This window comes from Hylobates moloch, unplaced genomic scaffold, assembly GCF_009828535.3.
Source record: "Hylobates moloch isolate HMO894 unplaced genomic scaffold, HMol_V3 SCAFFOLD_10, whole genome shotgun sequence".
NCBI classification, from domain to species: Eukaryota; Metazoa; Chordata; class Mammalia; order Primates; family Hylobatidae; genus Hylobates; species Hylobates moloch.
The window spans coordinates 17665372-17685587 of record NW_026652285.1 but is presented as its reverse complement, the minus strand read 5'-3'; the positions used below and the strand labels follow the sequence as shown (position 1 = coordinate 17685587).

Here is a 20216-nt window from a genome sequence, read left to right as displayed (position 1 = left end):
GAGCTCAGAGCTACTTCCGGCGCGCGCAGAGTTACTTCCGGCGCGCGGCAGGCAGAAGTCCGGGTTGGGGGTCACCTGACCGGAGAGTCGGCTAGATATGGCGTCGTCTTTGCTTGCGGGCGAGCGATTGGTGCGTGCTTTGGGCCCCGGCGGGGAGCTGGAGCCAGAGCGGCTACCCCGAAGGCTGCGGGCCGAGCTTGAGGCCGCGCTGGGGAAGAAGCACACGGGCAGTGATAGCTCCAGTGGCCCCCAACGCTTGGTTTCTTTCCGTCTCATCCGGGATCTGCACCAGCACCTGAGAGAAAGGGGTGAGCCCCAGTCTCCGGTCCGGGGTCGCCTCCTTGTGTCCAGATCGATCCCCTCCTGAGGTCTTTTCCCATCATTTCCCTTCTTCTACGGAGCACTCATCTAGACAAGCGAAGAGTCACCCCATAAATCCCAGGGCCACCCACTTTCTTAACTCCCATGGGAATTCCTCGTGGATGACCAATTTGCTTGTGCCGTTTCTGCTCATTTGAGAGCCCCCTCTTCACTTCCAGGCACACCTAGGCCCAATTCACCCTTGAGAAAGTCTAGGTTTTTACTAAATACAAATATCACAGGTTCTGTCTCTTCTTTTTCTCCACTTTGGGAATCCGCTTAGCATAGTGAGCTTGTAGGAATCCGGATTTCTTTCCACCTCAGAAGCAAGAGTGGTGAAATCTGATACTTTGTTTTGTTTTTGATATGGGATGACAAAAGCTGTGTTGAAAGATCTGGCCTGGGAGTAGCATGTGAGTTCCAGTCCTAGCTCTGTCACTAATCCTTTGAAGGAGTCATTTCTCCTCGCTGGGCCTCAGTTCCCTTATGTGTAAAGGGAAGGAATAGGACAAACTAGCACATAAGGTATTTTGCCAGAAGTCACATAGACCAGCCAGAAGTGCAAAGGGTAGACTGCTCAATTATTAGAACTAGAAAGGACTTAGAAAGAGATTGCCTAGTATTAGTGTTCTCTGAGCATTTAGCATCACTATGACCTAAACCTATTTAGAGAAGAGCTACTGTGGCCACAGAACTGATCTAACCCAAAGGCACAAGTAAATGGCTTGCGTGTTAGTTGTAACACTGGCAGGATAATTGAGAGCTGACAGCTAAAGTCACCTGTGCAGCACTGGGAGATACCTATATGGAATTATCCAAAATTGTTTTCAATTGAAAATGATCCTGGAAATGGATTAATGTAGAGATGGCCCTGTTTTATTTTGGTAGAAAGAAGGGCTAGACCCCTCTTGATCTTAACCCTCAACCTCAGCTCTGTGGATCATTGTGTTTGTGAAACCTTTTCTTCTCAGATTCCAAACTATACCTCCATGAGCTCCTAGAAGGCAGTGAAATCTATCTCCCAGAGGTTGTGAAGCCTCCACGGGTATGTAAGGGATACGTTTGTGAGAGTGGTTATTGACTGAGTTGGGCTTATCCATGATACACTGAACTTATAAATCAACTTTTAGGCTTGAAAAATTGTTTTTGAAATCTTTGGGATCTGGGGGAGCCAGATATTGTCCTCCCCATCAACTGTTTGGAAAATTGAGATCCAAAAAAAAAGTTTCAAAGCATTGGAGTTATAATTAGTATGTGGGTCTCCTGATACCTTTAGCAGTGCTTTTCCCCTGGAACCAATGATTGTGATGTGCTTTCTAACAAGCTGGGAATATCATTCTTCTCATTTGATTTTTCTGCTTCAGAACCCAGAACTAGTTGCCCGGCTGGAGAAGATTAAGATACAGCTGGCCAATGAGGAATATAAGCGGATCACCCGCAACGTCACTTGTCAGGTAAGGGCCTGCTCTTCAGTACATGGTCTAGGTAGCCCCTCAGAGTAGGGCCCTGCACTGGAAGAAGGTACAGAGTTTAGAAAAAACATGGAAACTTGGTTTCTATACTGTTCAGGGACCATAGGAGCTCTGCATACAAACTCAACACATTTCCCATCTCGTTCACTGAGACTCTGGGCTGAGATGGTGACCAAGTTTTAAACATCATAGAAGTGGGAGTGAGTTAGCCGGGCGCGGTGGCTCACGCCTGTAATCCTAGCACTTTGGGAGGCTGAGGTAGGTGGATCACTTGAGGTCGGGAGTTCGCGACCAGCCTGGCTGACATGGTGAAACCCCGTCTTTACAAAAAATACAAAAATTAGCCTGGCGTGGTGGCAGGCGCCTGTAATCCCAGCTACTCGGGAGGCTGAGGCAGGAGAATCACTTGAACCCAGGAGGCGGAGGCAGAGGTTGCGGTGAGCCAACACTGCACCATTGCACTCCAGCCTGAGCAACAAGAGCAAGACTCCGTCTCAAAAAAAAAAAAAAAAGTGGGAATGAATCTTGGAGGCTTTTTTTCTTCTTCTTCTTCTTTTTTTTTTTGAGATGGAGTCTCACTCTGTCACCCAGGCTGGAGGGCAGTGGCAGGATCTCTGCTCACTGCAGCCTCCGCCTTCCAGGTTTAAGTGATTCTCATGCCTCAGCCTCCCAAGTAGCTGGGATTATAGGCATGCACCACCACGCTGGGCTAATTTTTTGTATTTTTAGTAGAGACCACGTTGGCCAGGCTGGTCTTGAACTCCCAACCTCAGGTGATCCTTCTGCCTCGGCCTTCCAAAGTGCTGGGTTTACAAGGTGAGGCACTGTGCCCAGCCATTGGAGCCTTTCTTCTGACAGGGCTCCCTACTAGTCTATGGCATGCTCCTACCCTGGAATAGGAGAGTATATGGGTACTGGCAGCCTATGTCCTCTCTCCGAAATGCTTGTTCTGTGGTCCAGAAAAGAGTCAAAATGGTTCCAGACAAAAGAATCCATGGAGAGGGCAGAGTTAATGTGTTGGGGAATAGAGAGGGCTGAGCCCAGACTGTCGATGGATGCTCTCTGAGCTGCTTCTATTCTGAATCATCTTTTTCTTTTTCCCAGGATATGAGAGATGGTGGGACTCTCAGCGACCTGGGAAAGCAAGGTGAGGTACTAGGAGATCAGGCTTCTAAAACCACTTCCTGAGATGGGTCATGACACTCAGGCTTGTTTGACTGGAACCCAGTTGGTGGGGGAGCCATGAGATAAGAGCACCTCCTAGAGAATGTGGAACTAAAGGTGCCCTCTCTGGCTCCTCCCCAAAGTGAGATCATTGAAGGCTCTGGTCATCACCATCTTCAATTTCATTGTCACGGTGGTTGCTGCCTTCGTCTGTACTTACCTTGGAAGCCAATATATCTTCACAGAAATGGCCTCGGTGAGTAGGCACTGGGCAGGGCAGGGTGCCCCAGGTAGGGGTGTTAGTGGGTGAGGGAGGACGTATGTGAAAGTGCCTTGCACAGGTTAGGTATTGAACAGATATTTATGCCATTAACAAGGGGAGCATTAGAGCTTTCCAGCAGTCACGGGGGGTTAGGTAATAACCCCAGGAGAAGCCACATTCTCTTTTCTTCCCCTCCCCCAACTTAGAGGGTGGTTGGGGGCTCTCCATCTTCATTAAAGGTGCTGGGGTACAGAGCTGGTTGTTGGCCTGCATCCCTTAAGCCTGGTTCTCCCCATCTCCAGCGGGTGCTAGCTGCATTGATCGTCGCCTCAGTGGTGGGTCTGGCTGAGCTGTATGTCATGGTGCGGGCAATGGAAGGCGAGCTGGGAGAACTGTAACTGGTGCTTCATCATCAAGTCTAGAGAAGACTTTGGGGGCTTCAGGCTCCAATTGCCAGCCACCGACTCAGTCAACCCATCAGACTTTTTGTATTCAGCTCCAGTTAGTCAGAAGACCAGCCGAGGCCAGCTCCTGTTTCTGTGGGGAGCCCTATCTTCTGTGAATTTCCAAAGGGAGCATTGGAGGAGATTGAGATAACACATCTTTAAAACGGAAAGAACTGGTCTTGGTCTATCAGTACCTCTTCCTGAATCTGGTACCCATCTGCCTTCTCCAGTCCATTCTGGACACTGCTGGGACTAAGGTTTTTCCATCAGGAGCAAATGAAATCCAGGCCTTCCCAGAGTAGACCATACTGCCTTGAACTTGTCCATATGTACAAACTGATCACCAGCTTTCTCCATACATTTTTAATGCAGACCTGTAATTGAGTTCAGAAGCCTCCAAGAAAACAGAAAGGATCCCCTTTCTCCTGGTTGTGCTGGAAGAGGAGCTGATCAGAGACATCAAATAAGAGAAAGATGGGTTGCTAGAGGATGGTAGAACTGGAAGCAAGGCAGCTACCTTTTTGCAAAAGGAAATGGTATTAGGCCCCTTTTCCAGAAGATAAGACAGACTCATAGAGATCAAATGATCAGTATGGTTCTTCCTCTGTTAAATGGAGCCAAAGACGCCTATGTTGTCCTAAGTCTTGTAATGTTTAACTTCTGAGAACTTAGATTAGTGGTGTGATGATAGTCTGTATAACGCACTGAAAAGGGTATCAGGCTTAGTTATTTATCCAATAAATATTTATTGTATCCAGGGTATTCTTATTTTTAACTCCTGTGACAACACAAAGCATAGCGATTTCCATAGTTCTAACTGTTCAGGGTCTGCTCCTCCTGGTACACTTTTTGGTTCACTGTATGTACTCCTGTTGTCTTTTTTTTTTTTTTCCAAAGCACTTTTCTGTTTTCATAAATTACATACTCATTCACTCAGTGGACACTTCCTCTACAATGTTTGCCAGTTTCTGTTAGTTGGGAGAAGTGGCAGCTGTGAGAAGAAAAAGTAGGGTGGCATTTTACAGTGTTTCCAGTAACCTGAGCTGTATAAAATTTGTGTTAAAAAGCTACACTGGGCCAGGTGAGGTAGCTCACGCCTGTAATCCTAGCATTTTGGGAGGCTGAGGCAGGCGGATCATTTGAGGTTGGGAGTTTAAGACCAGCATGGCCAACATAACGAAACCCCATCTTTACTAAAAATACAAAAAAAATTAGCCGGGCGTGGTGGTACATGCCTGTAATCCCAGCACTTTGGGAGACCAAGGTGGGTGGATGCTTGAGCTCAGGAGTTCGAGACCAGCCTGGGCAACATGGCGAAAGCCCATCGCTACAAAAAAACGCAAAAATTAGCTGACATGGTAGCGCACGCCTGTAGTCCCAGCTACTCAGGAGGTGGGAGGATCACTTGAGCCTGGGAGGCAGAGGTTACAGTAAGCTGAGTAAGCCAAGATCATGCTATTGCACTCTAGCCTGGATGACAGAGTGAGAACTTGTCGCAATAAAAAAGCAGGGGGCAGGGGGAGGGGAGAACCAAATGCCCTGTCCTCCAGTTCTCAGCATACAGAAGGGAGCTCTCTCATCTCCTAGCCACTCCTGCCTCACTATGCCCTGCTTTCTCTAATGCACTCTGGGTCCAGGGACTGCTTGGCAGGAGGTGGGAAGAACAAGAAGTTTGGGGCCTTCCCAGTTTCTTAGGGCCTGTCTGGAGAGGGAACTAGCATTTACTGAGTTTTTACGACGTGTCACACACCATGTAAAGCCCTTTACCTACATTATTTCTTATACCCCAAACAGAGAGCAAATAAGTATCCCCATTTTTTAGTCACATAGAGTTCCAGAGTTGCCACAGTTACATCACAGTCAGGATTTGAATCCAGTGCAGACTGCAAACACCATGGTTTTCTCTCCAAAGCAGAGCAGCTCCAGAGTTGGAGGTGACTGGAATGTCCTAGACTCAGTGGGACCAGGAGCAGGGGGTGCCAGCAGAGACTCTCATCTCTTCTAACCCTTCAATTAACTATCCCTCTAATCCCAGCTAAAGCCTGGGTAATACCTCCCACCAAGAATCTGTGTGGAACCTGGCCCTATTTAGGGATTAGGTGATGGAGATAAATTTCCATGGCAAACGGCCCTCGTCCCCGTTCATTTGCAGAGCACAACAATCCAGATTAAGGTACAGAGTTTGGGTTTTATTTGGAGATTAGTTGGTATTACAGATGATGGTGATACCAAAACCCAATGCTGCTGTACCTGCGTCCATCCCAGATCTGTCAGGTTGTCTCCACAGCCCCACGTCAGAGGGCAGCCAATCTGATCTTTGTGAAAATTAAATCAACATAAGCCCCAGCTTCCTATCTTTGTTTCATTACTTTAATGCCATTCCCTCTTCACATCCGTAGTTCTGATTAATTTGTCCAGGTGGTCGATGGTCAAGAGAGGGGGCCCTGACCCATAAAGAAGGTGGCTCTCCAGCAGTCTAGATGAGGAGTAGCACTCTCCTCTCCTACCTCACTTAGCAGTTAGCAAGGTAATGGCCTGGAGAGACCTCAGGAGACCGGAGCCTGCCCCTTCAGAGGGAGGAGGTCATCAGCTGGTGAGAACTGGGGACCGGGCCTGGCAAGAGTGGAGGAAAACATGGCCCTCATCTCATCCTTCTGAAGGTATCTCCTGCCACAACAATGAGCATATACCCCAAAGGGGTCAGGGTGTGGGGTGGCAGGAGCCAGGCCCCAGCGTGCATAGGACCTGCATCTAGGCTGGCCTGGAGGCCAGTAGAAGGGAGGGATGCCTGAGCTAAACTCCTTTCCCACAGGGAATCCCTTTGCATAAAAAGTGGGGCCAGGGGATCCACTTCTGATGTGTTCAATCCCAGGAGGGGCAGGGTGGGCTACAGGTGTCAGAGGAGGGGTCTTGCAGGTTCTGGACCAAGACTAGGAGTGGCCCACACTGATGACAATGGCCGAGGCATAGATGAGGTCAGACAGGCTGCCTAGTAGAGTCTGGGGAGTAGCTTGCTCTAAAGAAGGGTGGACCTCTGAAGCCCCAGCTGGTCCCCATGGGGCTACAGCTTTAGCCCCTTCCCAGCCCTGCCCTGGACCCAAGCCAGGAGCTGGACAGGAGCTGTGTCACACACTGAGGTGCACTGAGGTGTGCTGCTGGAGGGTGGAGGTTGGCCTGGCATTTGGGGATCCCAGGGCTGCTGGAGGGTGTCTGGAAGAAAACAGGAGCTCTGGGGGTACTCAGGCCTGGGGCTTAGACTTCCTAACTTCCTATTATTGATTCTTTTGGCCTGGTGGTTCTGGAACCACACCTGCTAGGAAAGAAGAAGTGATCTCTACAGGCCCCAGCATCCCCTCCACCCAGGGACAGGGGAAACAGCCTGAAGGCAGGCTACCCAGCAAAGGGGCTGTGGGCCAAGCCCAGATGTTGGCTGTGTGAGAAGGGGTCACAGCTCACCTGTATCTTGGCCTCAGGAAGGCGAGTGACCCAGGCCAGGTGCTCACGGGTGCTGATGCTGGGGTAGGGCCATGCTGCAAACGCCCTCTCCAGCTCCAGCAGCTGCCCTTTGCTGAAGGTGGTCCGCTTTCTCTGGTGGGAACCCAACCCACTGCCACCGTCTGCGGGCCACGGTGAGGGTCAAGCTGGGACTCCCTGCAAGAGCCTCCACCCAGCCTCAAAGCCCTCAATCAACCCTGAAGTCCCTACTCCCACCCCTCTTCAACCTTCCTCATCCCTCCATGCCCCGTGTCCTCACCCTGCCCATACTTCCCCCATCAGATCACCTGCTGAGGATGCATCCACAGGGCTGGGCATGGAGCTGGATAAGGTGCCAGAGGGCTGTGCCAGAGGGCCATGCCAGGGCTGTGCCCACACCAGACCCCCCCATTTGGGTTTTCTCATGCTCAGGGCGGCTGGCCCCGCCTCCAGGAGTGGAGAGGTTTAGAGTCCAGCTCAAGCAAGGCAGAGAAGTCTCGGTGGGGAAGAAGGGAGGCTGGAGGCCGGGTTGGGCTTATGAGGGTATGGGTGGGGCAAATTGTGTACCCCTTGCCCCTCCAAGGTCTCACAAAGGAAGCTGGATCCAGCATCCCTCCTCAAACCTCAAACTGGCAGTCCGTACCTGAAATCCTATACTTCATGAAAATCCTCCCAGTGGTCCTTCCAGGCAGCCAAAGAAAACCATCTCTCCAGTGCTCCCAGGCACTGGCTGCCCCTTCTGGAGCCCTTAGTGCTCTGAACCTGGCTGCCTTCAGGGGAGAGAGAGTGGAGTCCTCTCCCACAACTGGGGACTGGGCTGGTGAAGTGGGACAGGATGAGAAGGATGGTAGTGTGTCAGTGGGATGAATGGGAGCCAGCCACTGTCAGCAGGACTGGGGAACAGATGTCACCACCAGATTGCCCTCAGGTCTGCTTTAGAGCTTTGCCTGCATCTAACCCTTTCTCTTTCTGGCCACTCAAGAGCCAGATGGACTTCCTGGGGTTCAGAACCTGGAACCAGAGGAGGTTCCACAGGTGCAGTTGAGGGGTTCTAAGAAAGATGATAAAGATGTTTATGTGTACAGTATTCTCTTCCTTGGACATATTCTGAGCCATTTTTTCTTAAAATTTTAAAAATTTTTTCTTTTTTCAAGATGGAGTCTTGCTTTGTCACCCAGGGTGGAGTGCAGTGGCGTGATCTCGGCTCACTGCAACCTCCACCTCCCAGGTTCAAGCAATTCTCCTGCCTCTTCCTCCGGAGTAGCTGGGGTTACAGGCGCCCGCCACCACACCTGGCTAATTTTTTGTATTTTTAGTAGGGACGGGGTTTCACCATGTTGGCCAGGCTGGTCTCGAACTCCTAACCTCATGATCCACCTGCCTCGGCTTCCCAAAGTGCTGGGATTACAGGCATGAACCACCGTGCCTGGCCTAAATTTTCTTTTTCTCACTCTGTTGCCCAGGCTGGAGTACAGTGGTGTGATTTCTGCTCACTGCAGCCTCAGCCTCCCAAGCTCAAGCAATCCTCCCACCTCAGCTTCCTAAATAGCTGGGACTACAGGCACACACCACCCATAAGTTGCCCAGCTAACTTATTTATTTATTTTTTGTAGAGTTGGTGTCTTGCTATATTGCCTAGGCTGGTCTCAAACTTCAGGATTCCAGCAATCCTCCCACCTTGGTTTCCCAAAGTGCTGGAATTACAGGCATGAGCCACCATGCCCAGCCAAAAATTCCCCCTTTTTTTTGTTTTGTCCTGTTTTTAGAGACAGTCTCACTCTATTGCCCAGGTTGGAGTGCAGTGGTACAATAATAGCTCACTGCAGCTTCAAACTCCTGGTCTCCTGGGTGGGCCACTTTTCCATAAGAAGTGTGTGCTTTTGAATTTCCTTTCAGTTTCTGCCCTTCACTATCTCTCCTGGTCTTGCTGCTCCCCATCCTAGACCCTAGACAGAGACCTCAAGAAAGGCTCACCCTAGGGGTGGGTTTGGGGAAGCACAGTGACTGGTTCCCCAAGTGCTCAGGAGCCGGAGCTACTATGATTTCAGATCAGGATGGACAAAAAAGCTGAGCCAGAACCCCACCACCTCTTGCCCCTTCTCTCTCCTCCAAGACCCTAGTCAACTCCAAGGGGCAAAGCAAGCCTCACCCAGGGAGGCTGGCCTGGTAACTGTCATCATCAGAGGGGTTCAAGTGCCTGCTTAGCTGCTGGGGGGTTGCTGGGGGCTGCTTAGCTCACGAGGAAGGGTAGCTCTCAGGAGGCCTTCCCCAGCCCCAAACTTCGGTTCACAGAGGTCCTGAGCCCAACATGGGTTGGACACGGCGAGGCCCTTCTCTGTCCCCCTCACCAACCCATTCTGACAGTCTAGCTTCCTCTCCTTTACCCAGGCAGGGATGTGTCCACCCCAGTCAGGACAATAGTTTTAAACTCAGGGCTAAGGGACCTTTATTGGGCTGGGGGAAGGAGATTGGAGGAGGGAGCTACAGAGGGCCCAGCCATGGGGGCTCTGACTCCTACAGATGGCCAGGAGCTGGGCAGCCCAGCCAGTATTGAGCGATGGAGCGTGGGTAGGGAGGGTCCACAGTGTCCACTCGCCGTGTGCGAAGGTTGACTCGGTAGTACTTGTCTGGAAGAGAGGAAAGCAGAGGATGCGTGAGGCCCAGCCTGGCCCTGCCCACTCTTCCCTTGAGAAGAAAGTCTAGAGTCTGTCCCAGAAGGGAGAGTGAACATCCACGATGCAGCTAAGGACTTCTGGCCTGGCTTTCTGTGGTCACTACCTGCAGGCTGTGTTCAGCCCTTGTGCACCAGGGACAGCAAGGAAAACCCAAGCTAGACCAGCTTCAGGGGTGGCAGGGGCTCCTACCTCCAGAGAAGAAGAAGACACTCTGGATGGGTTCACAGGTGGCAGGCACAAGCCAGTCCATCCTGTAGTCATCATAGTTGTTGGCTCCCAAGTTGCTCTCCTCACTGGAGAACAAGGATAGCCACGTGGCGCGGGATGGCCGGCGGGAGTTCTGGTCGCGGCCACGCCTGTGGCCTCGGTGTGAACGGTAGCCTTTGCGGTTGCGACGCCTAAACTTTTGCTTCTTGGCCAAGGAGGGGCGGGGTGCCATGCCTGAGATGTAGATGTGGCCAGCCATGGCTGCATCCACTTGCCCTGGCACACCGTGCCAGTCCCGGCTAATGAACTGGGGCTGTCTCGTACCAGCTGTGGCAGGGAAGGGGTGAATGAGAGGTCTTGGGGGTCCGAATCTTGCCCCCTCCAGTAGGGCCATTAGAGTTCGTCTGCTGCCCTTGCCCAAAGACACACAGTAGCGAATGGCAGAGCCAGGCCTTTGACTCTCAGTCCAATTCCCTTCCCCCTGTGCTCCCTCAACCATATCACTGGTGTCTCGACCCCACCTCCCCAGGCCCCCTAAACTCCTCAGCCATAGCCCCTCCCTCTGCTGGCTGTGCTCTCAGCTGTGCTAGGCAAAGTCCAAGGTGTGGGGTCCAGGTAGAGTCGAGCTTCCCCCAAAAGGTCAACAAAAGCAAAGTCTGGCCTGAGCAAACAGACTTTGATCGATAGCTCCACAACCACAGCCCCCTGCAGCCAGCCTGGCTCTGCCAATACCAAGGGGTTTCAGCCCTTTTGAGGGAGAAGCAAGACTTGCCCTCTCTCCATACCAGAGGTTCTGCCCCAGAAGAGAAGCTCGAAGATGTCCTCCCAGCTGTCCCGCTGCATGATGGCAAAGTGTTCAAACACAGCCGACAGGGAGCTGCCTTCACACTCCTCCTGACTGGGCTGGTGCTGGAACTGATACTCCCAGTACTGTTTCCCTGAGGAGTGGGGTGATGGGCATTAGGAGGGCTGGGCCAGGGCGAGACTGGAGATCCCAGAGGCTGTTGAAGTTAGGATCTCCCAGCATGAGGTGGGGGTCGGGGATGGGCACATGCTGAGGCCTGTCCCCAGTGAAGTGTGAAAGGAATCCAAGACTGCTCCACTGCCTGCTCAGTCTCCCACCCACCCCCTGAGTACCCTTGAAGAAGTAGACCCGCTCCCGGCCACTGTAGCTATGGGCAGGGAGGGCCAAGGCTGCATCCACGTTGTCCGGGATGCCATCGAAGCCGTCAGAGATATTTCGGGGGTAATCAGGGTCCAGGATACCATCCTCAAAGCGCCAGTACTGACTACCCTAAGAGGTGGGGAAAGTGAAAAGGGTTATGGAGGCCGCTGGCTGGGCACAGAGGCAGAGTCCCTTGCCCTAAGGCAGCCGTTTCCAGGTCCAGGTTCACCGCCCAGGACCTGGAGTCTTGGGGCTGCCCTGTGCTCACAGAGCCCCCACCAGGTCCTGCAGGGCCCCGGGTCCAGCCTCCCTGTCCACCCTGTCCCTGGGAGCATAGCTCTCAAACCCTCCCTAGATGCTTTCTACCCTGGCCCACAGCCCCTGGCACCTTGAAGAGGTAGGTCTTCCCCTGACAGTTGATGCGGGTGAAGGCAGCATCGACGGGGCCCTCAATGCCCCAGACATCTTGGATAAGCTTGGGGTACCCAGGCCTCACTGCCTTTTCATCCAGTTCGTAGCAGTACTGCCCTAGAGTGGAAGAGGCGGTGTGAGAGCGGGGACGCTCCTGGGGCAGACCCCCATCCCCAATACCTGTCCTGGATTCACCTCGGAAGGCAAAGAGGGAACCGTTCTTGAGGTCGGTGAAGGCATCGAAGGGCTTCCCACTGCACAGCTCCTCCTGTGCTGCGGGCTGAGCGCTCCCTGGATGAAGGGTCTCAGGCCTTGGGTCCATCCACTCAGGCTTAGAGGTGCCCACCTCAGGCGCAGGGGCCTCTTCCTCAGGGTTCAGAACAGGTGCCTGCTCAGGATTCCCTTCGGGCTGGGCCTGGAGGTCAGAGGTCAGGGAGGGGCCCCCCAGCTGTTCGTGGACGGTGGCATTGTTTTTCTCCTCACCATCGTCATAGACCGCGTACTCATCCTCCGGCATAGTGAACACATCCCCCCGAGTCACTGCAGAGAGTGGATGGTAGTGAGTCTCCAGCTGCAGGGGGCACCCCAGCCCACCCACCTGGGCTCTGAACACACCTTGGGGCTTGCACTCGGCCACATAGTCTGTGCAGCAGCTCTGGTAGTAAGAGCAGAGCTCGTCACACTGGCACTTCTTGTTGGCGTTGAAGCCCTCAGTGCAGCGGCCCTTGCATGACTCTATGAGAAAGGGGTGTCAGTCGGTGCCACCAAGCCCGGACCACCCTCGCCCTCCCTACATTGACCAGATGGCCACCAACACCCCCCTGTACCTTGGTCAGCCAGAGCAACCCATGCCAGCAGGGCCAGTATGAGAAGGGGTCTCACGGGTGCCATGGCAGGGCTTCTAGCTCAGTGCCTGGCAAGCTGGGCTCTGATCTCCCTGAAGTCTCCACTCTGATGCCTGAGGAAGGGGGGGAGAGGCAGAGACAGGGAGGGAGGGGACTGGAGAAGAGGAACTGCCTTTTCTGCTGCTCTGTTTGCTCAACCTCCAGCCCATCCCCTCTGCCCCCTCCAGCAGCTGCTGCAGCAAAGGTCACATTCCTGGAACACTGGACCTGGGAGAGCTGAGAGATAAGACCTTTGCCAAGCTCAGAATCGTTAGGTCATCGGAAGGGGAATTAGCACCGTGGGTCTGGAGGACAGAAAGAAGGCTCATTGGGCAACAGCTTTATCTCTCTGAGTCTTAGTTCTTTTCAGTAAAATAGGATTAACAAAGCCTCGCCTCATGGGGTGTTGGGAGATTACATGAACTGGAACAGACAAAATGCCCAGTAGCTGGAGCAGCCACAAATTCCTTCTCCAAACATGGCTATTGATCCATGATTGTTTGATCAGACATATACCTGGCTGGGTGCTCATTCGCCATTATTTATTTAGAGCAGGAAAAAGGGAGTGGTAGGAGAGATTGTAAGCACTCTGGGGAATTTTATTTTTTAGCATAAAAGAACAAAGTTTCATTTCTGGGTTCTTCTCCTGGGTGCATCAATCTCCCCAGGCTGGAAATTTGGGTAAATATCAACCTACCGGACTGGATTTAATTTCTGAGTCTTTTCTGAGCAGGCCACTCCCTGTCCCCAGCCTCAGTCTCCCCATCTGTAAAGAGTGGGCTTGTTCAACACACTTTTAGACTCGCAAGAGAAATATGATCCCTTTACCTGGAAAATGCCCACTGGCATGAAACACCTGATTTTGTGCCCAATTTCAGGTGCCCACAGAACTTCTGAAATCCTCCCATCACCTGAAAAAAGTGATCCTGAGATTTTAGCTGATTTTTTCTGTTCTGTAATCAGAGGGGACTGTGATTTTGCCCAATCTCTTCCTCATGGGCTTCAGTGGAGTCAGCTGTGGAATGGAACATCAATTCCCACCCCATAGGCATGTTGTGAGGTTTCGCTGAGAAACAGCCATAAAAGGGCCTTAAGAGTTATGATGATTGTTTTAACCACTTAGTAGGGAGGGGGCACCCAGCGGTGTTGCTCCCACGTACAGGTGTCACGCGGGGCGGGGAGGCGGGGCGGAGAACGGAGACCGTCCTCTCATTCTCCACCCCCTTCCTCCAAGTCCAGCGCAGGGGGAGGCGGCTGCGACTGACTGAGGGGCTAGGGAACGCTGGCCAGGGGCGTGGGCGTGGCTGGGGACGGCTTGGGGGTGGGGCTGCGCAGGAGGCTGGAGGAGCCCCGCGCGACCCAGAGGCGGGGCGTCGGCCCCGGGACCAATGTGGCTCCGGGGCGTGGCTGCTGCCGAGCATCTCCCAGCTCAGCCGAGCCCCTGCCCAGGCCACGCTTTGTTCCAGCCGCCGCCTCCTCTACCCTCCGGCGTCCGGAGCCATCCCTCGCCTCCTCGCTCTCTCCTTTCGCCCACTCCTTGCATCTGGGCCTGCATCACCTTTGCCAACCGCTCCCCCGATCCTGCCGACACTCCTCCCCCAAACTTCTGACCGGCACCCTTGCCTGGTACCCTTCTCTCCGTTCCTCCCCCTCCATCTTCTTTCCCCGACCCCTCTCGGGTCCCTCTTTTCCCAAAACCGGGGTCTCTCCTCGCAGCCCCAGCCTCCAGACCGGGGATGTCCCCCGCGGCCCCGCGCCCATGGTCCTGACGCTGCTCCTCTCCGCCTACAAGCTGTGTCGCTTCTTTGCCATGTCGGGCTCACGGCCGGGCGCCGAGCGGCTGGCGGTGCCTGGGCCGGATGGGGGCGGTGGCACGGGCCCATGGTGGGCTGCGGGCGGCCGCGGGCCCCGCGAAGTGTCGCCGGGGGCAGGCACCGAGGTGCAGGACGCCCTGGAGCGCGCGCTGCCGGAGCTGCAGCAGGCCTTGTCCGCGCTGAAGCAGGCGGGCGGCGCGCGGTCCGTGGGCGCCGGCCTGGCCGAGGTCTTCCAACTGGTGGAGGAGGCCTGGCTGCTGCCGGCCGTAGGCCGCGAGGTAGCCCAGGGTCTGTGCGACGCCATCCGCCTGGACGGCGGCCTCGACCTGCTGTTGCGGCTGCTGCAGGCGCCGGAGTTGGAGACGCGTGTGCAGGCCGCGCGCCTGCTGGAGCAGATCCTGGTGGCTGAGAACCGGTGAGCGCGCCAGGCCGGGGTTGGGAGAGCGCCGCGTGGTATGGACAGTCAAGCGCCTGCGTTCCTGTGTGCCTCGCGCCGTGCCTTTGCCTCCCTCACCTCTCTGCCTGCCTGCACTACGTCTCTGTTAGGGATCAGCCTGTCTGTTTCACAGATAAGGAAACTGAGGCTTGGGAAAGTTTAGTGACTTGCTCAGTGGGTCACAGTGAACTAAGATTTGCTCCCAGGAGTGGAGTTACAGGACAGGAGTCCGTCCCTGGCTCTATGGATGGAGATGGCATCCTGTTGCCAATTCTCCCCCTCCCCCGCCCCCCAAGCCCACAGCTCCCCTTCCCACCGGCTTAGGTTCCCTTCTATGACACCTTCTCTCGCCATCATCCCATCCCCCTCCCAATGGGAGAAGAAGGGAAACACAATGCTCAGAAAAGAGGGAGGGAGACCTCTCCTTTCCCTCCTCCCCAGGCTGTAAGGCGTGCTGGCCTGAGGCTGCTTACTCCCTTCTTGCCGCCCCAATCCAACTTCTGCTCCATCCTTCATTCTGGTTCTTGTAACAGGCCAGACATGACCTCATTCTGCAGCTGCTGATGGGAAACAGTTTGCTGGGAGGCATGGGTGGGGGAAGAGGACACCGGGTTGCAGAGCCCGGCGGGGACCAGGCAGAGTGTGTGTTCTCTCCCTTCACCCCACTTAGCACCAAGATGCCGCAACAGGGTCAAACAGAGGCCTGGTTGCCACTCTTGCATGTCTCTTGGGAGCTCTCCTGGAGTATGAAGACCTCCAAGGACTCACTTTCCCTCCCTTCTGATGCCAGAGCAGACCAAGCTGTCACACTCCAGTCTCATGCTGAAGTCTCCAGCTTCTCAAGCTTAGAAGAGTTTTTGGAAGAGTCACTTTCAGCTCATGCAGCTCTCATAAGTGTGAAGAGAGTGGGTTGGGGGTGTTTTCCTTGCCATTTTCAAAAAGAAAGAAATTACCTTGTGATTGGTGGAAAGATACAACTCTCAAAAATGCATGTATTAAGCAATTTAGGTTGGGAGACCAAGATAGGGTTCTGCTTATTTGGCAAGCCATTAACCTCCCATCTGACATCCATTGCCATGATGGGGATAGGCCATGAATTTGGAGGGGGTAGCAAACAAAATATGTGCTCACTGGGTGTGGTGGAGTCAAGGCTGGTAGGTGTGCCCTGCAGGCTTGCTATGTGGAGTCGGGTAGCTATAACTACAATCCCTGGAGAGTGAGTACAGCCAGCACTCACACAGGAGAGGAGGGCTGCAAGATGCAAACAGTACTGCTATACCTCAAGGTTAAAAATGACAATTCTCACCTGGTTCAGAGTTACCGAGAGAAGAGTCACTAACCAGTGTCCCTGGTCCCAAGAAACATCACGCTGATCTCTTCAGGACCAAGGACAGAGCACAACATGCGTGGTTGCTATCAAATACTTCCAAGGCGGGGTCCCTGCCAGGCCCGTGGCTCACGCCTGTAATCCCAGCACTATGGGAGGCCCAGGCGGGTGGATCACCTGAGGTCAGGAGTTTGAGACCAGCCTGACCAACATGGTGAAACTCTGTCTCTACTAAAAAAATACAAAAATTAGCTGGGCATGGTGGCGGGCATCTGTAATCCCAGCTACTGGGGAGACAGAGGCAGAAGAATTGCATAGAACCCGGGAGGCGGAGGTCGCAGGGAGCCGAGATTGTGCCATTGCACTTCACCCCATGCTGGGTGACAGAGCAAGACTCGTCTCAAAAAGAAAAAAAAAAAAAACAAAAAGGCACTGTCTGTAATCCTAGCACTTTGGGAGGCCAAGGCAGGCAGATCACCTGAGGTCAAGTGAAACACAAAAATTAGCCAGGCATGGTGGTGGTGCGTGGTGTGCGCCTGTAACCCCAGCTACTCTGGAGGCTGAGGCAGGAGAATTGCTGGAACTCAGCAGGCAGAGGCTGCAGTGAGCTGAGATCGCGCCACTGCACTCCAGCCTTGGCAACAGAGTGAGACTCCATCTCAAAAGAAAAAAGAAGGGGAGGGTCCCTGCACCCCTTGTAGGCTGCATGAGAATGGGGCTGGAAAGAAGAGAAGGGGAGTGACACACTGCGAATTTGTTTATGAAACTTTTTTCTCCTTCACCAACCAAGCCCCCACTGCCTCATCTCAAAGAAGGCTCTTCTGGGCAAGCATGGTGGCTCATGCCTGTAATCCCAGCACTTTGGGAAGCTGAGGTGGGTGGATCACTTGAGACCAGGAGTTCAAGACCAGCCTGGGCAACATGGCGAAAACCCATCTCTACAAAAAATATACAGATTAGCCAGGCATGATGGCATGCACCTACAGTCCCAGCTACTCAGGAGGCTGAGGTGGGAGGATGGCTTCAGCCCAGAAGGCGGAGGTCACAATGAGCTGAGATCATGCCACTGCTTTCCAGCCTCAGCGACAGAGCCAGACCTTGTCAAAAAAAAAAAAAAAACAAACCTATTCCATCAGTGTGCCTACCCCTTTTTGCCACTTCCCTCTTGCTTTCTTCTTCTCAGGATGCTATTGCACCCATTGTCAAGGAGCCTAGGTCACAGTTTTCCTGACTTCCAACCACCAGAAGTCCAACAGAATATGGCTCTTCAAATCTGGCCCCACAACACCCAGTGAGGGCCATGTATGACTGCTAGCCCTCTATATTCACAGGCCACCCCCTTCAGGGGATCTTAATGAAGCTATCCTCAGAGTAGTTAAATGGCTTTCCTAGAAATATTCAATGAATAAATGGAGGAGACAGGTTTTTAAAATCACAGAAAGGCGGCCAGGAGCAGTGTCTCATGCCTGTAATCCCAGCACTTTGGGAGGCCTAGGCGGACAGATTGCCTGAGGTCAGGAGTTCGAGATCACTCTGGCCAACATGGTGAAACCCCGTCTCTACTAAAAATACAAAAAAATTAGCTGGGCATGATGACGTGCGCCTGTAATCCCAGTTACTCCGGAGGCTGAGGCAGGGGAATTGCTTGAACCAGGGAGGTGGAGGTTGCAGTGAGCCGAGATCGTGCCACCGCACTCCAGCCTGGGCAAGAGCGAGACTCCATCTAAAAAAAAAAAAAAACACACAAAAGCCATTGCACATAAATTCAAAAAAGTGGGAAAGCACACAAAAGGTATACAGTTAAAAGTTATCCTCAGCCAGGCGTGGTGGCTCATGCCTGTAATCTCAGAACTTTAGGAGGCTGAGGCAGAAGGATTACTTGAGCCCAGGAGTTTGATTGAGACCAGCCTGAGCAACATAGTTAGAGCCCTGTCTCAATTTTTTAAAATTAAATTAAAAAATTTTTAAAAGTTCTTCTCAACCAGACCCCCTCTCTGGAGATAAACCACTATAACAAGTTTCTTGTATATCCTTCCAGAGAGAGTCTCTGCATATATAGGCATTTGCATGTATATTATATAGACATGTTTGCAATATATATGCAATCTTCCCCTCCTTTGGAGCTGGGATTTGAATCCAGACCTGTGTAATTCTAAAATATGTGCCCATTTCACCAGACCCACAGCCTCTCAGACCACAGAAGAACTGGGAGCTGGGTGAGTAGTTATCACAAGAGTGCAGCACAGTTCCACTCTGTAAAGGTGCCAGGTGCATAGGGAAAAGTGAGGGCTGGGGCATCAGGAGACTCAAAATAAAGTCCTGGCTCTGAATTGATACGTTCCTGAGCAAGTCCTTCCCTTCACTGGGCCTCAGGTAAGTCCTCTGAAAATGAGAGTGTTGGCTGGCCAGGCGCGGTGGCTCACGCCTGTAATCTCAGCACTTTGGGAAGCCAAGGCAGGTGAATCATTTGAGGTCAGGAGTTCGAGACCACCTGGCCAACATGGTAAAACTCTGTCTCTACTAAAAATACAAAAAAAAAAAAAAAATGAACCAGGCATGGTGGTACATGCCTGTAATCCGTGCTACTTGGGAGGCTGAGACATGAGAATCAGTTGCACCCAGGAGGTGGAGGTTGCAGCGAGCTGAGATTGTGCCACTGCATTCCAGCCTGGGTGACAGAGTGAGATCCTGTCAAAAAAAAAAGAAAGAAAAGAAAAAGAAAATGAGGGTGTTGGATTAGATAATTTCTTTCTTTCTTTTTTTTGTTTTTGTTTTTTGTAGAGACGGGGTCTTTCTGTGTTGCCCAGGCTGGTCTCAAACTCCTGGACTCAAGCAATCCTACTGCCTTGGCCTCCCAAAGTACTGGAATTACAGACATGAGCCACTGCATTCAGCCAGATTACATAATTTTCTTATTTTATTTTATTTTTCATTTTTTGCGATGGATTCTCCCTCTATCGCCCAGGCTGGAGTGCTGTGGCATGATCTTGGCTCACTGCAACCTCTGCCTCCCAGGCTCAAGTGATTCTCATGCCTCAGCCTCCTGAGTAGCTGGGATTACAGGCACCTGCTACCAAGCCCAGTTAGTTTTTGCATTTTTAATAGAGATGGAGATTCACCATGTTGGCCAGGCTGATCTCGAACTCCTGACCTCAAGTGATCTGCCCACCTCGGCCTCCCAAAGTGTTGGGATTACAGGCGTGAGATACCATGCCTGGCCACATTAGATATTTCTTAAGCACATCCTGGCTCTTATATTCTAGGCATTTATGTAGTCAGATGTCTAGAAACGCAAAGTGAAGGTGAAGGATCTTGAACTCTGGAGACAGGCAGATCTGGGTTCAAATGTCAGCTGTGCCTCTCAGAAGCTGTGTGACTCTGGGCATGTCATGTAACCTCTCTGAGTTTTGGTTTTCTCATTGGTAAAAGGAATAACTGGGCCAGGCGAGGTGGTTCACGCCTGTATTCCCAGCGCTTTGGGAGGCCGAAGTGGGATGATTGCTTGAGCCCAGGAGTTTGAGACCAGCCTGGCAATATAATGGGATCCTGTCTCTACAAAGTAAAACAAAACAAAACAAAAAAATTAACCAGACATGGTGGTACATGCCTGTAGTCCCAGCTACTCAGGTGGCTGAGTTGGGAGGATGAATTTAACCTAGGTGGCCAAGGCTGCAGTGAGCTGTGAGCTTATGGCATGTTCCAGACTCAGCTAGGTTCTGCAGTGGACACAAAATCACATGCACTATGGTCACTGTGGTGCCCTTTGGGCAAGGACTCCACTGCTGGCTGGGCCTCTACCTCTCTGGCAATAATGTCACCTGTGGAGGACATCACTTTTTTTTTTTTTTTTTTTTTTAGACGGAGTCTCACTATGTCACCCAGGCTGGAGAGCAGTGGTATAACCTCGGCTCACTGCAACCTCTGCCTCCTGGGTTCAAGTGATTCTCCTGCCTCAGCCTCCTGAGTAGCTGGGATTACAAGCGCACACCACTACACCTGGCTAATTTTTGAATTTTAGTAGAGACGGGGTTTCACCATGTTGGCCAGGCTGGTCTCGAACTCCTGACCTCAAGTGATCCTCCTGCCTCAGCCTCCCAAAGTGCTGGGATTACAGGCATG

The 20216-nt window shown here is 52.6% G+C and overlaps 4 protein-coding genes across 7 annotated transcripts in view; 2 read left to right on the top strand and 2 right to left on the bottom strand.

Moving 5' to 3' along the window:
• Positions 1–73: 73 nt before the first annotated feature.
• Positions 74–6059, top strand: TMEM199 (transmembrane protein 199). The gene is made up of 6 exons (XM_032163232.2): positions 74–308; positions 1332–1405; positions 1725–1814; positions 2937–2979; positions 3140–3252; positions 3561–6059. The coding sequence occupies exons 1-6, from the start codon at positions 98–100 to the stop codon at positions 3654–3656; spliced, it is 627 nt and encodes a 208-aa protein (XP_032019123.1). The 5' UTR covers positions 74–97; the 3' UTR covers positions 3657–6059.
• Positions 6060–6376: 317 nt separating this feature from the next.
• On the bottom strand, positions 6377–7532 carry SEBOX (SEBOX homeobox). The gene is given in 4 exon segments (XM_032163233.2): positions 6377–6831; positions 6834–7014; positions 7161–7321; positions 7487–7532. Coding segments are annotated over 4 exon segments (570 nt in total). The 5' UTR covers positions 7518–7532; the 3' UTR covers positions 6377–6634.
• Positions 7533–9613: 2081 nt separating this feature from the next.
• On the bottom strand, positions 9614–15344 carry VTN (vitronectin). The gene is made up of 9 exons (XM_032163221.2): positions 15244–15344; positions 12464–12594; positions 12252–12371; positions 11832–12176; positions 11614–11753; positions 11198–11354; positions 10846–10998; positions 10043–10387; positions 9614–9805 (listed from the first exon to the last, which is right to left on the bottom strand). Exons 2-9 carry the CDS (start codon positions 12525–12527, stop codon positions 9693–9695), a joined length of 1437 nt encoding a protein of 478 aa, XP_032019112.1. The 5' UTR covers positions 12528–12594; positions 15244–15344; the 3' UTR covers positions 9614–9692.
• SARM1 (sterile alpha and TIR motif containing 1) overlaps positions 12524–20216 on the top strand; it is a 36652-nt gene continuing 28959 nt past the window's right edge. For all 4 annotated transcript variants that reach the window (XM_032163218.2, XM_032163217.2, XM_032163216.2 and 1 more), the window contains exon 1: positions 12524–14749. In XM_032163218.2, coding sequence (XP_032019109.1) covers positions 14280–14749 — 470 coding nt within the window. In that variant the 5' untranslated portion in view covers positions 12524–14279. The remainder of the gene's footprint in view (positions 14750–20216) is intronic.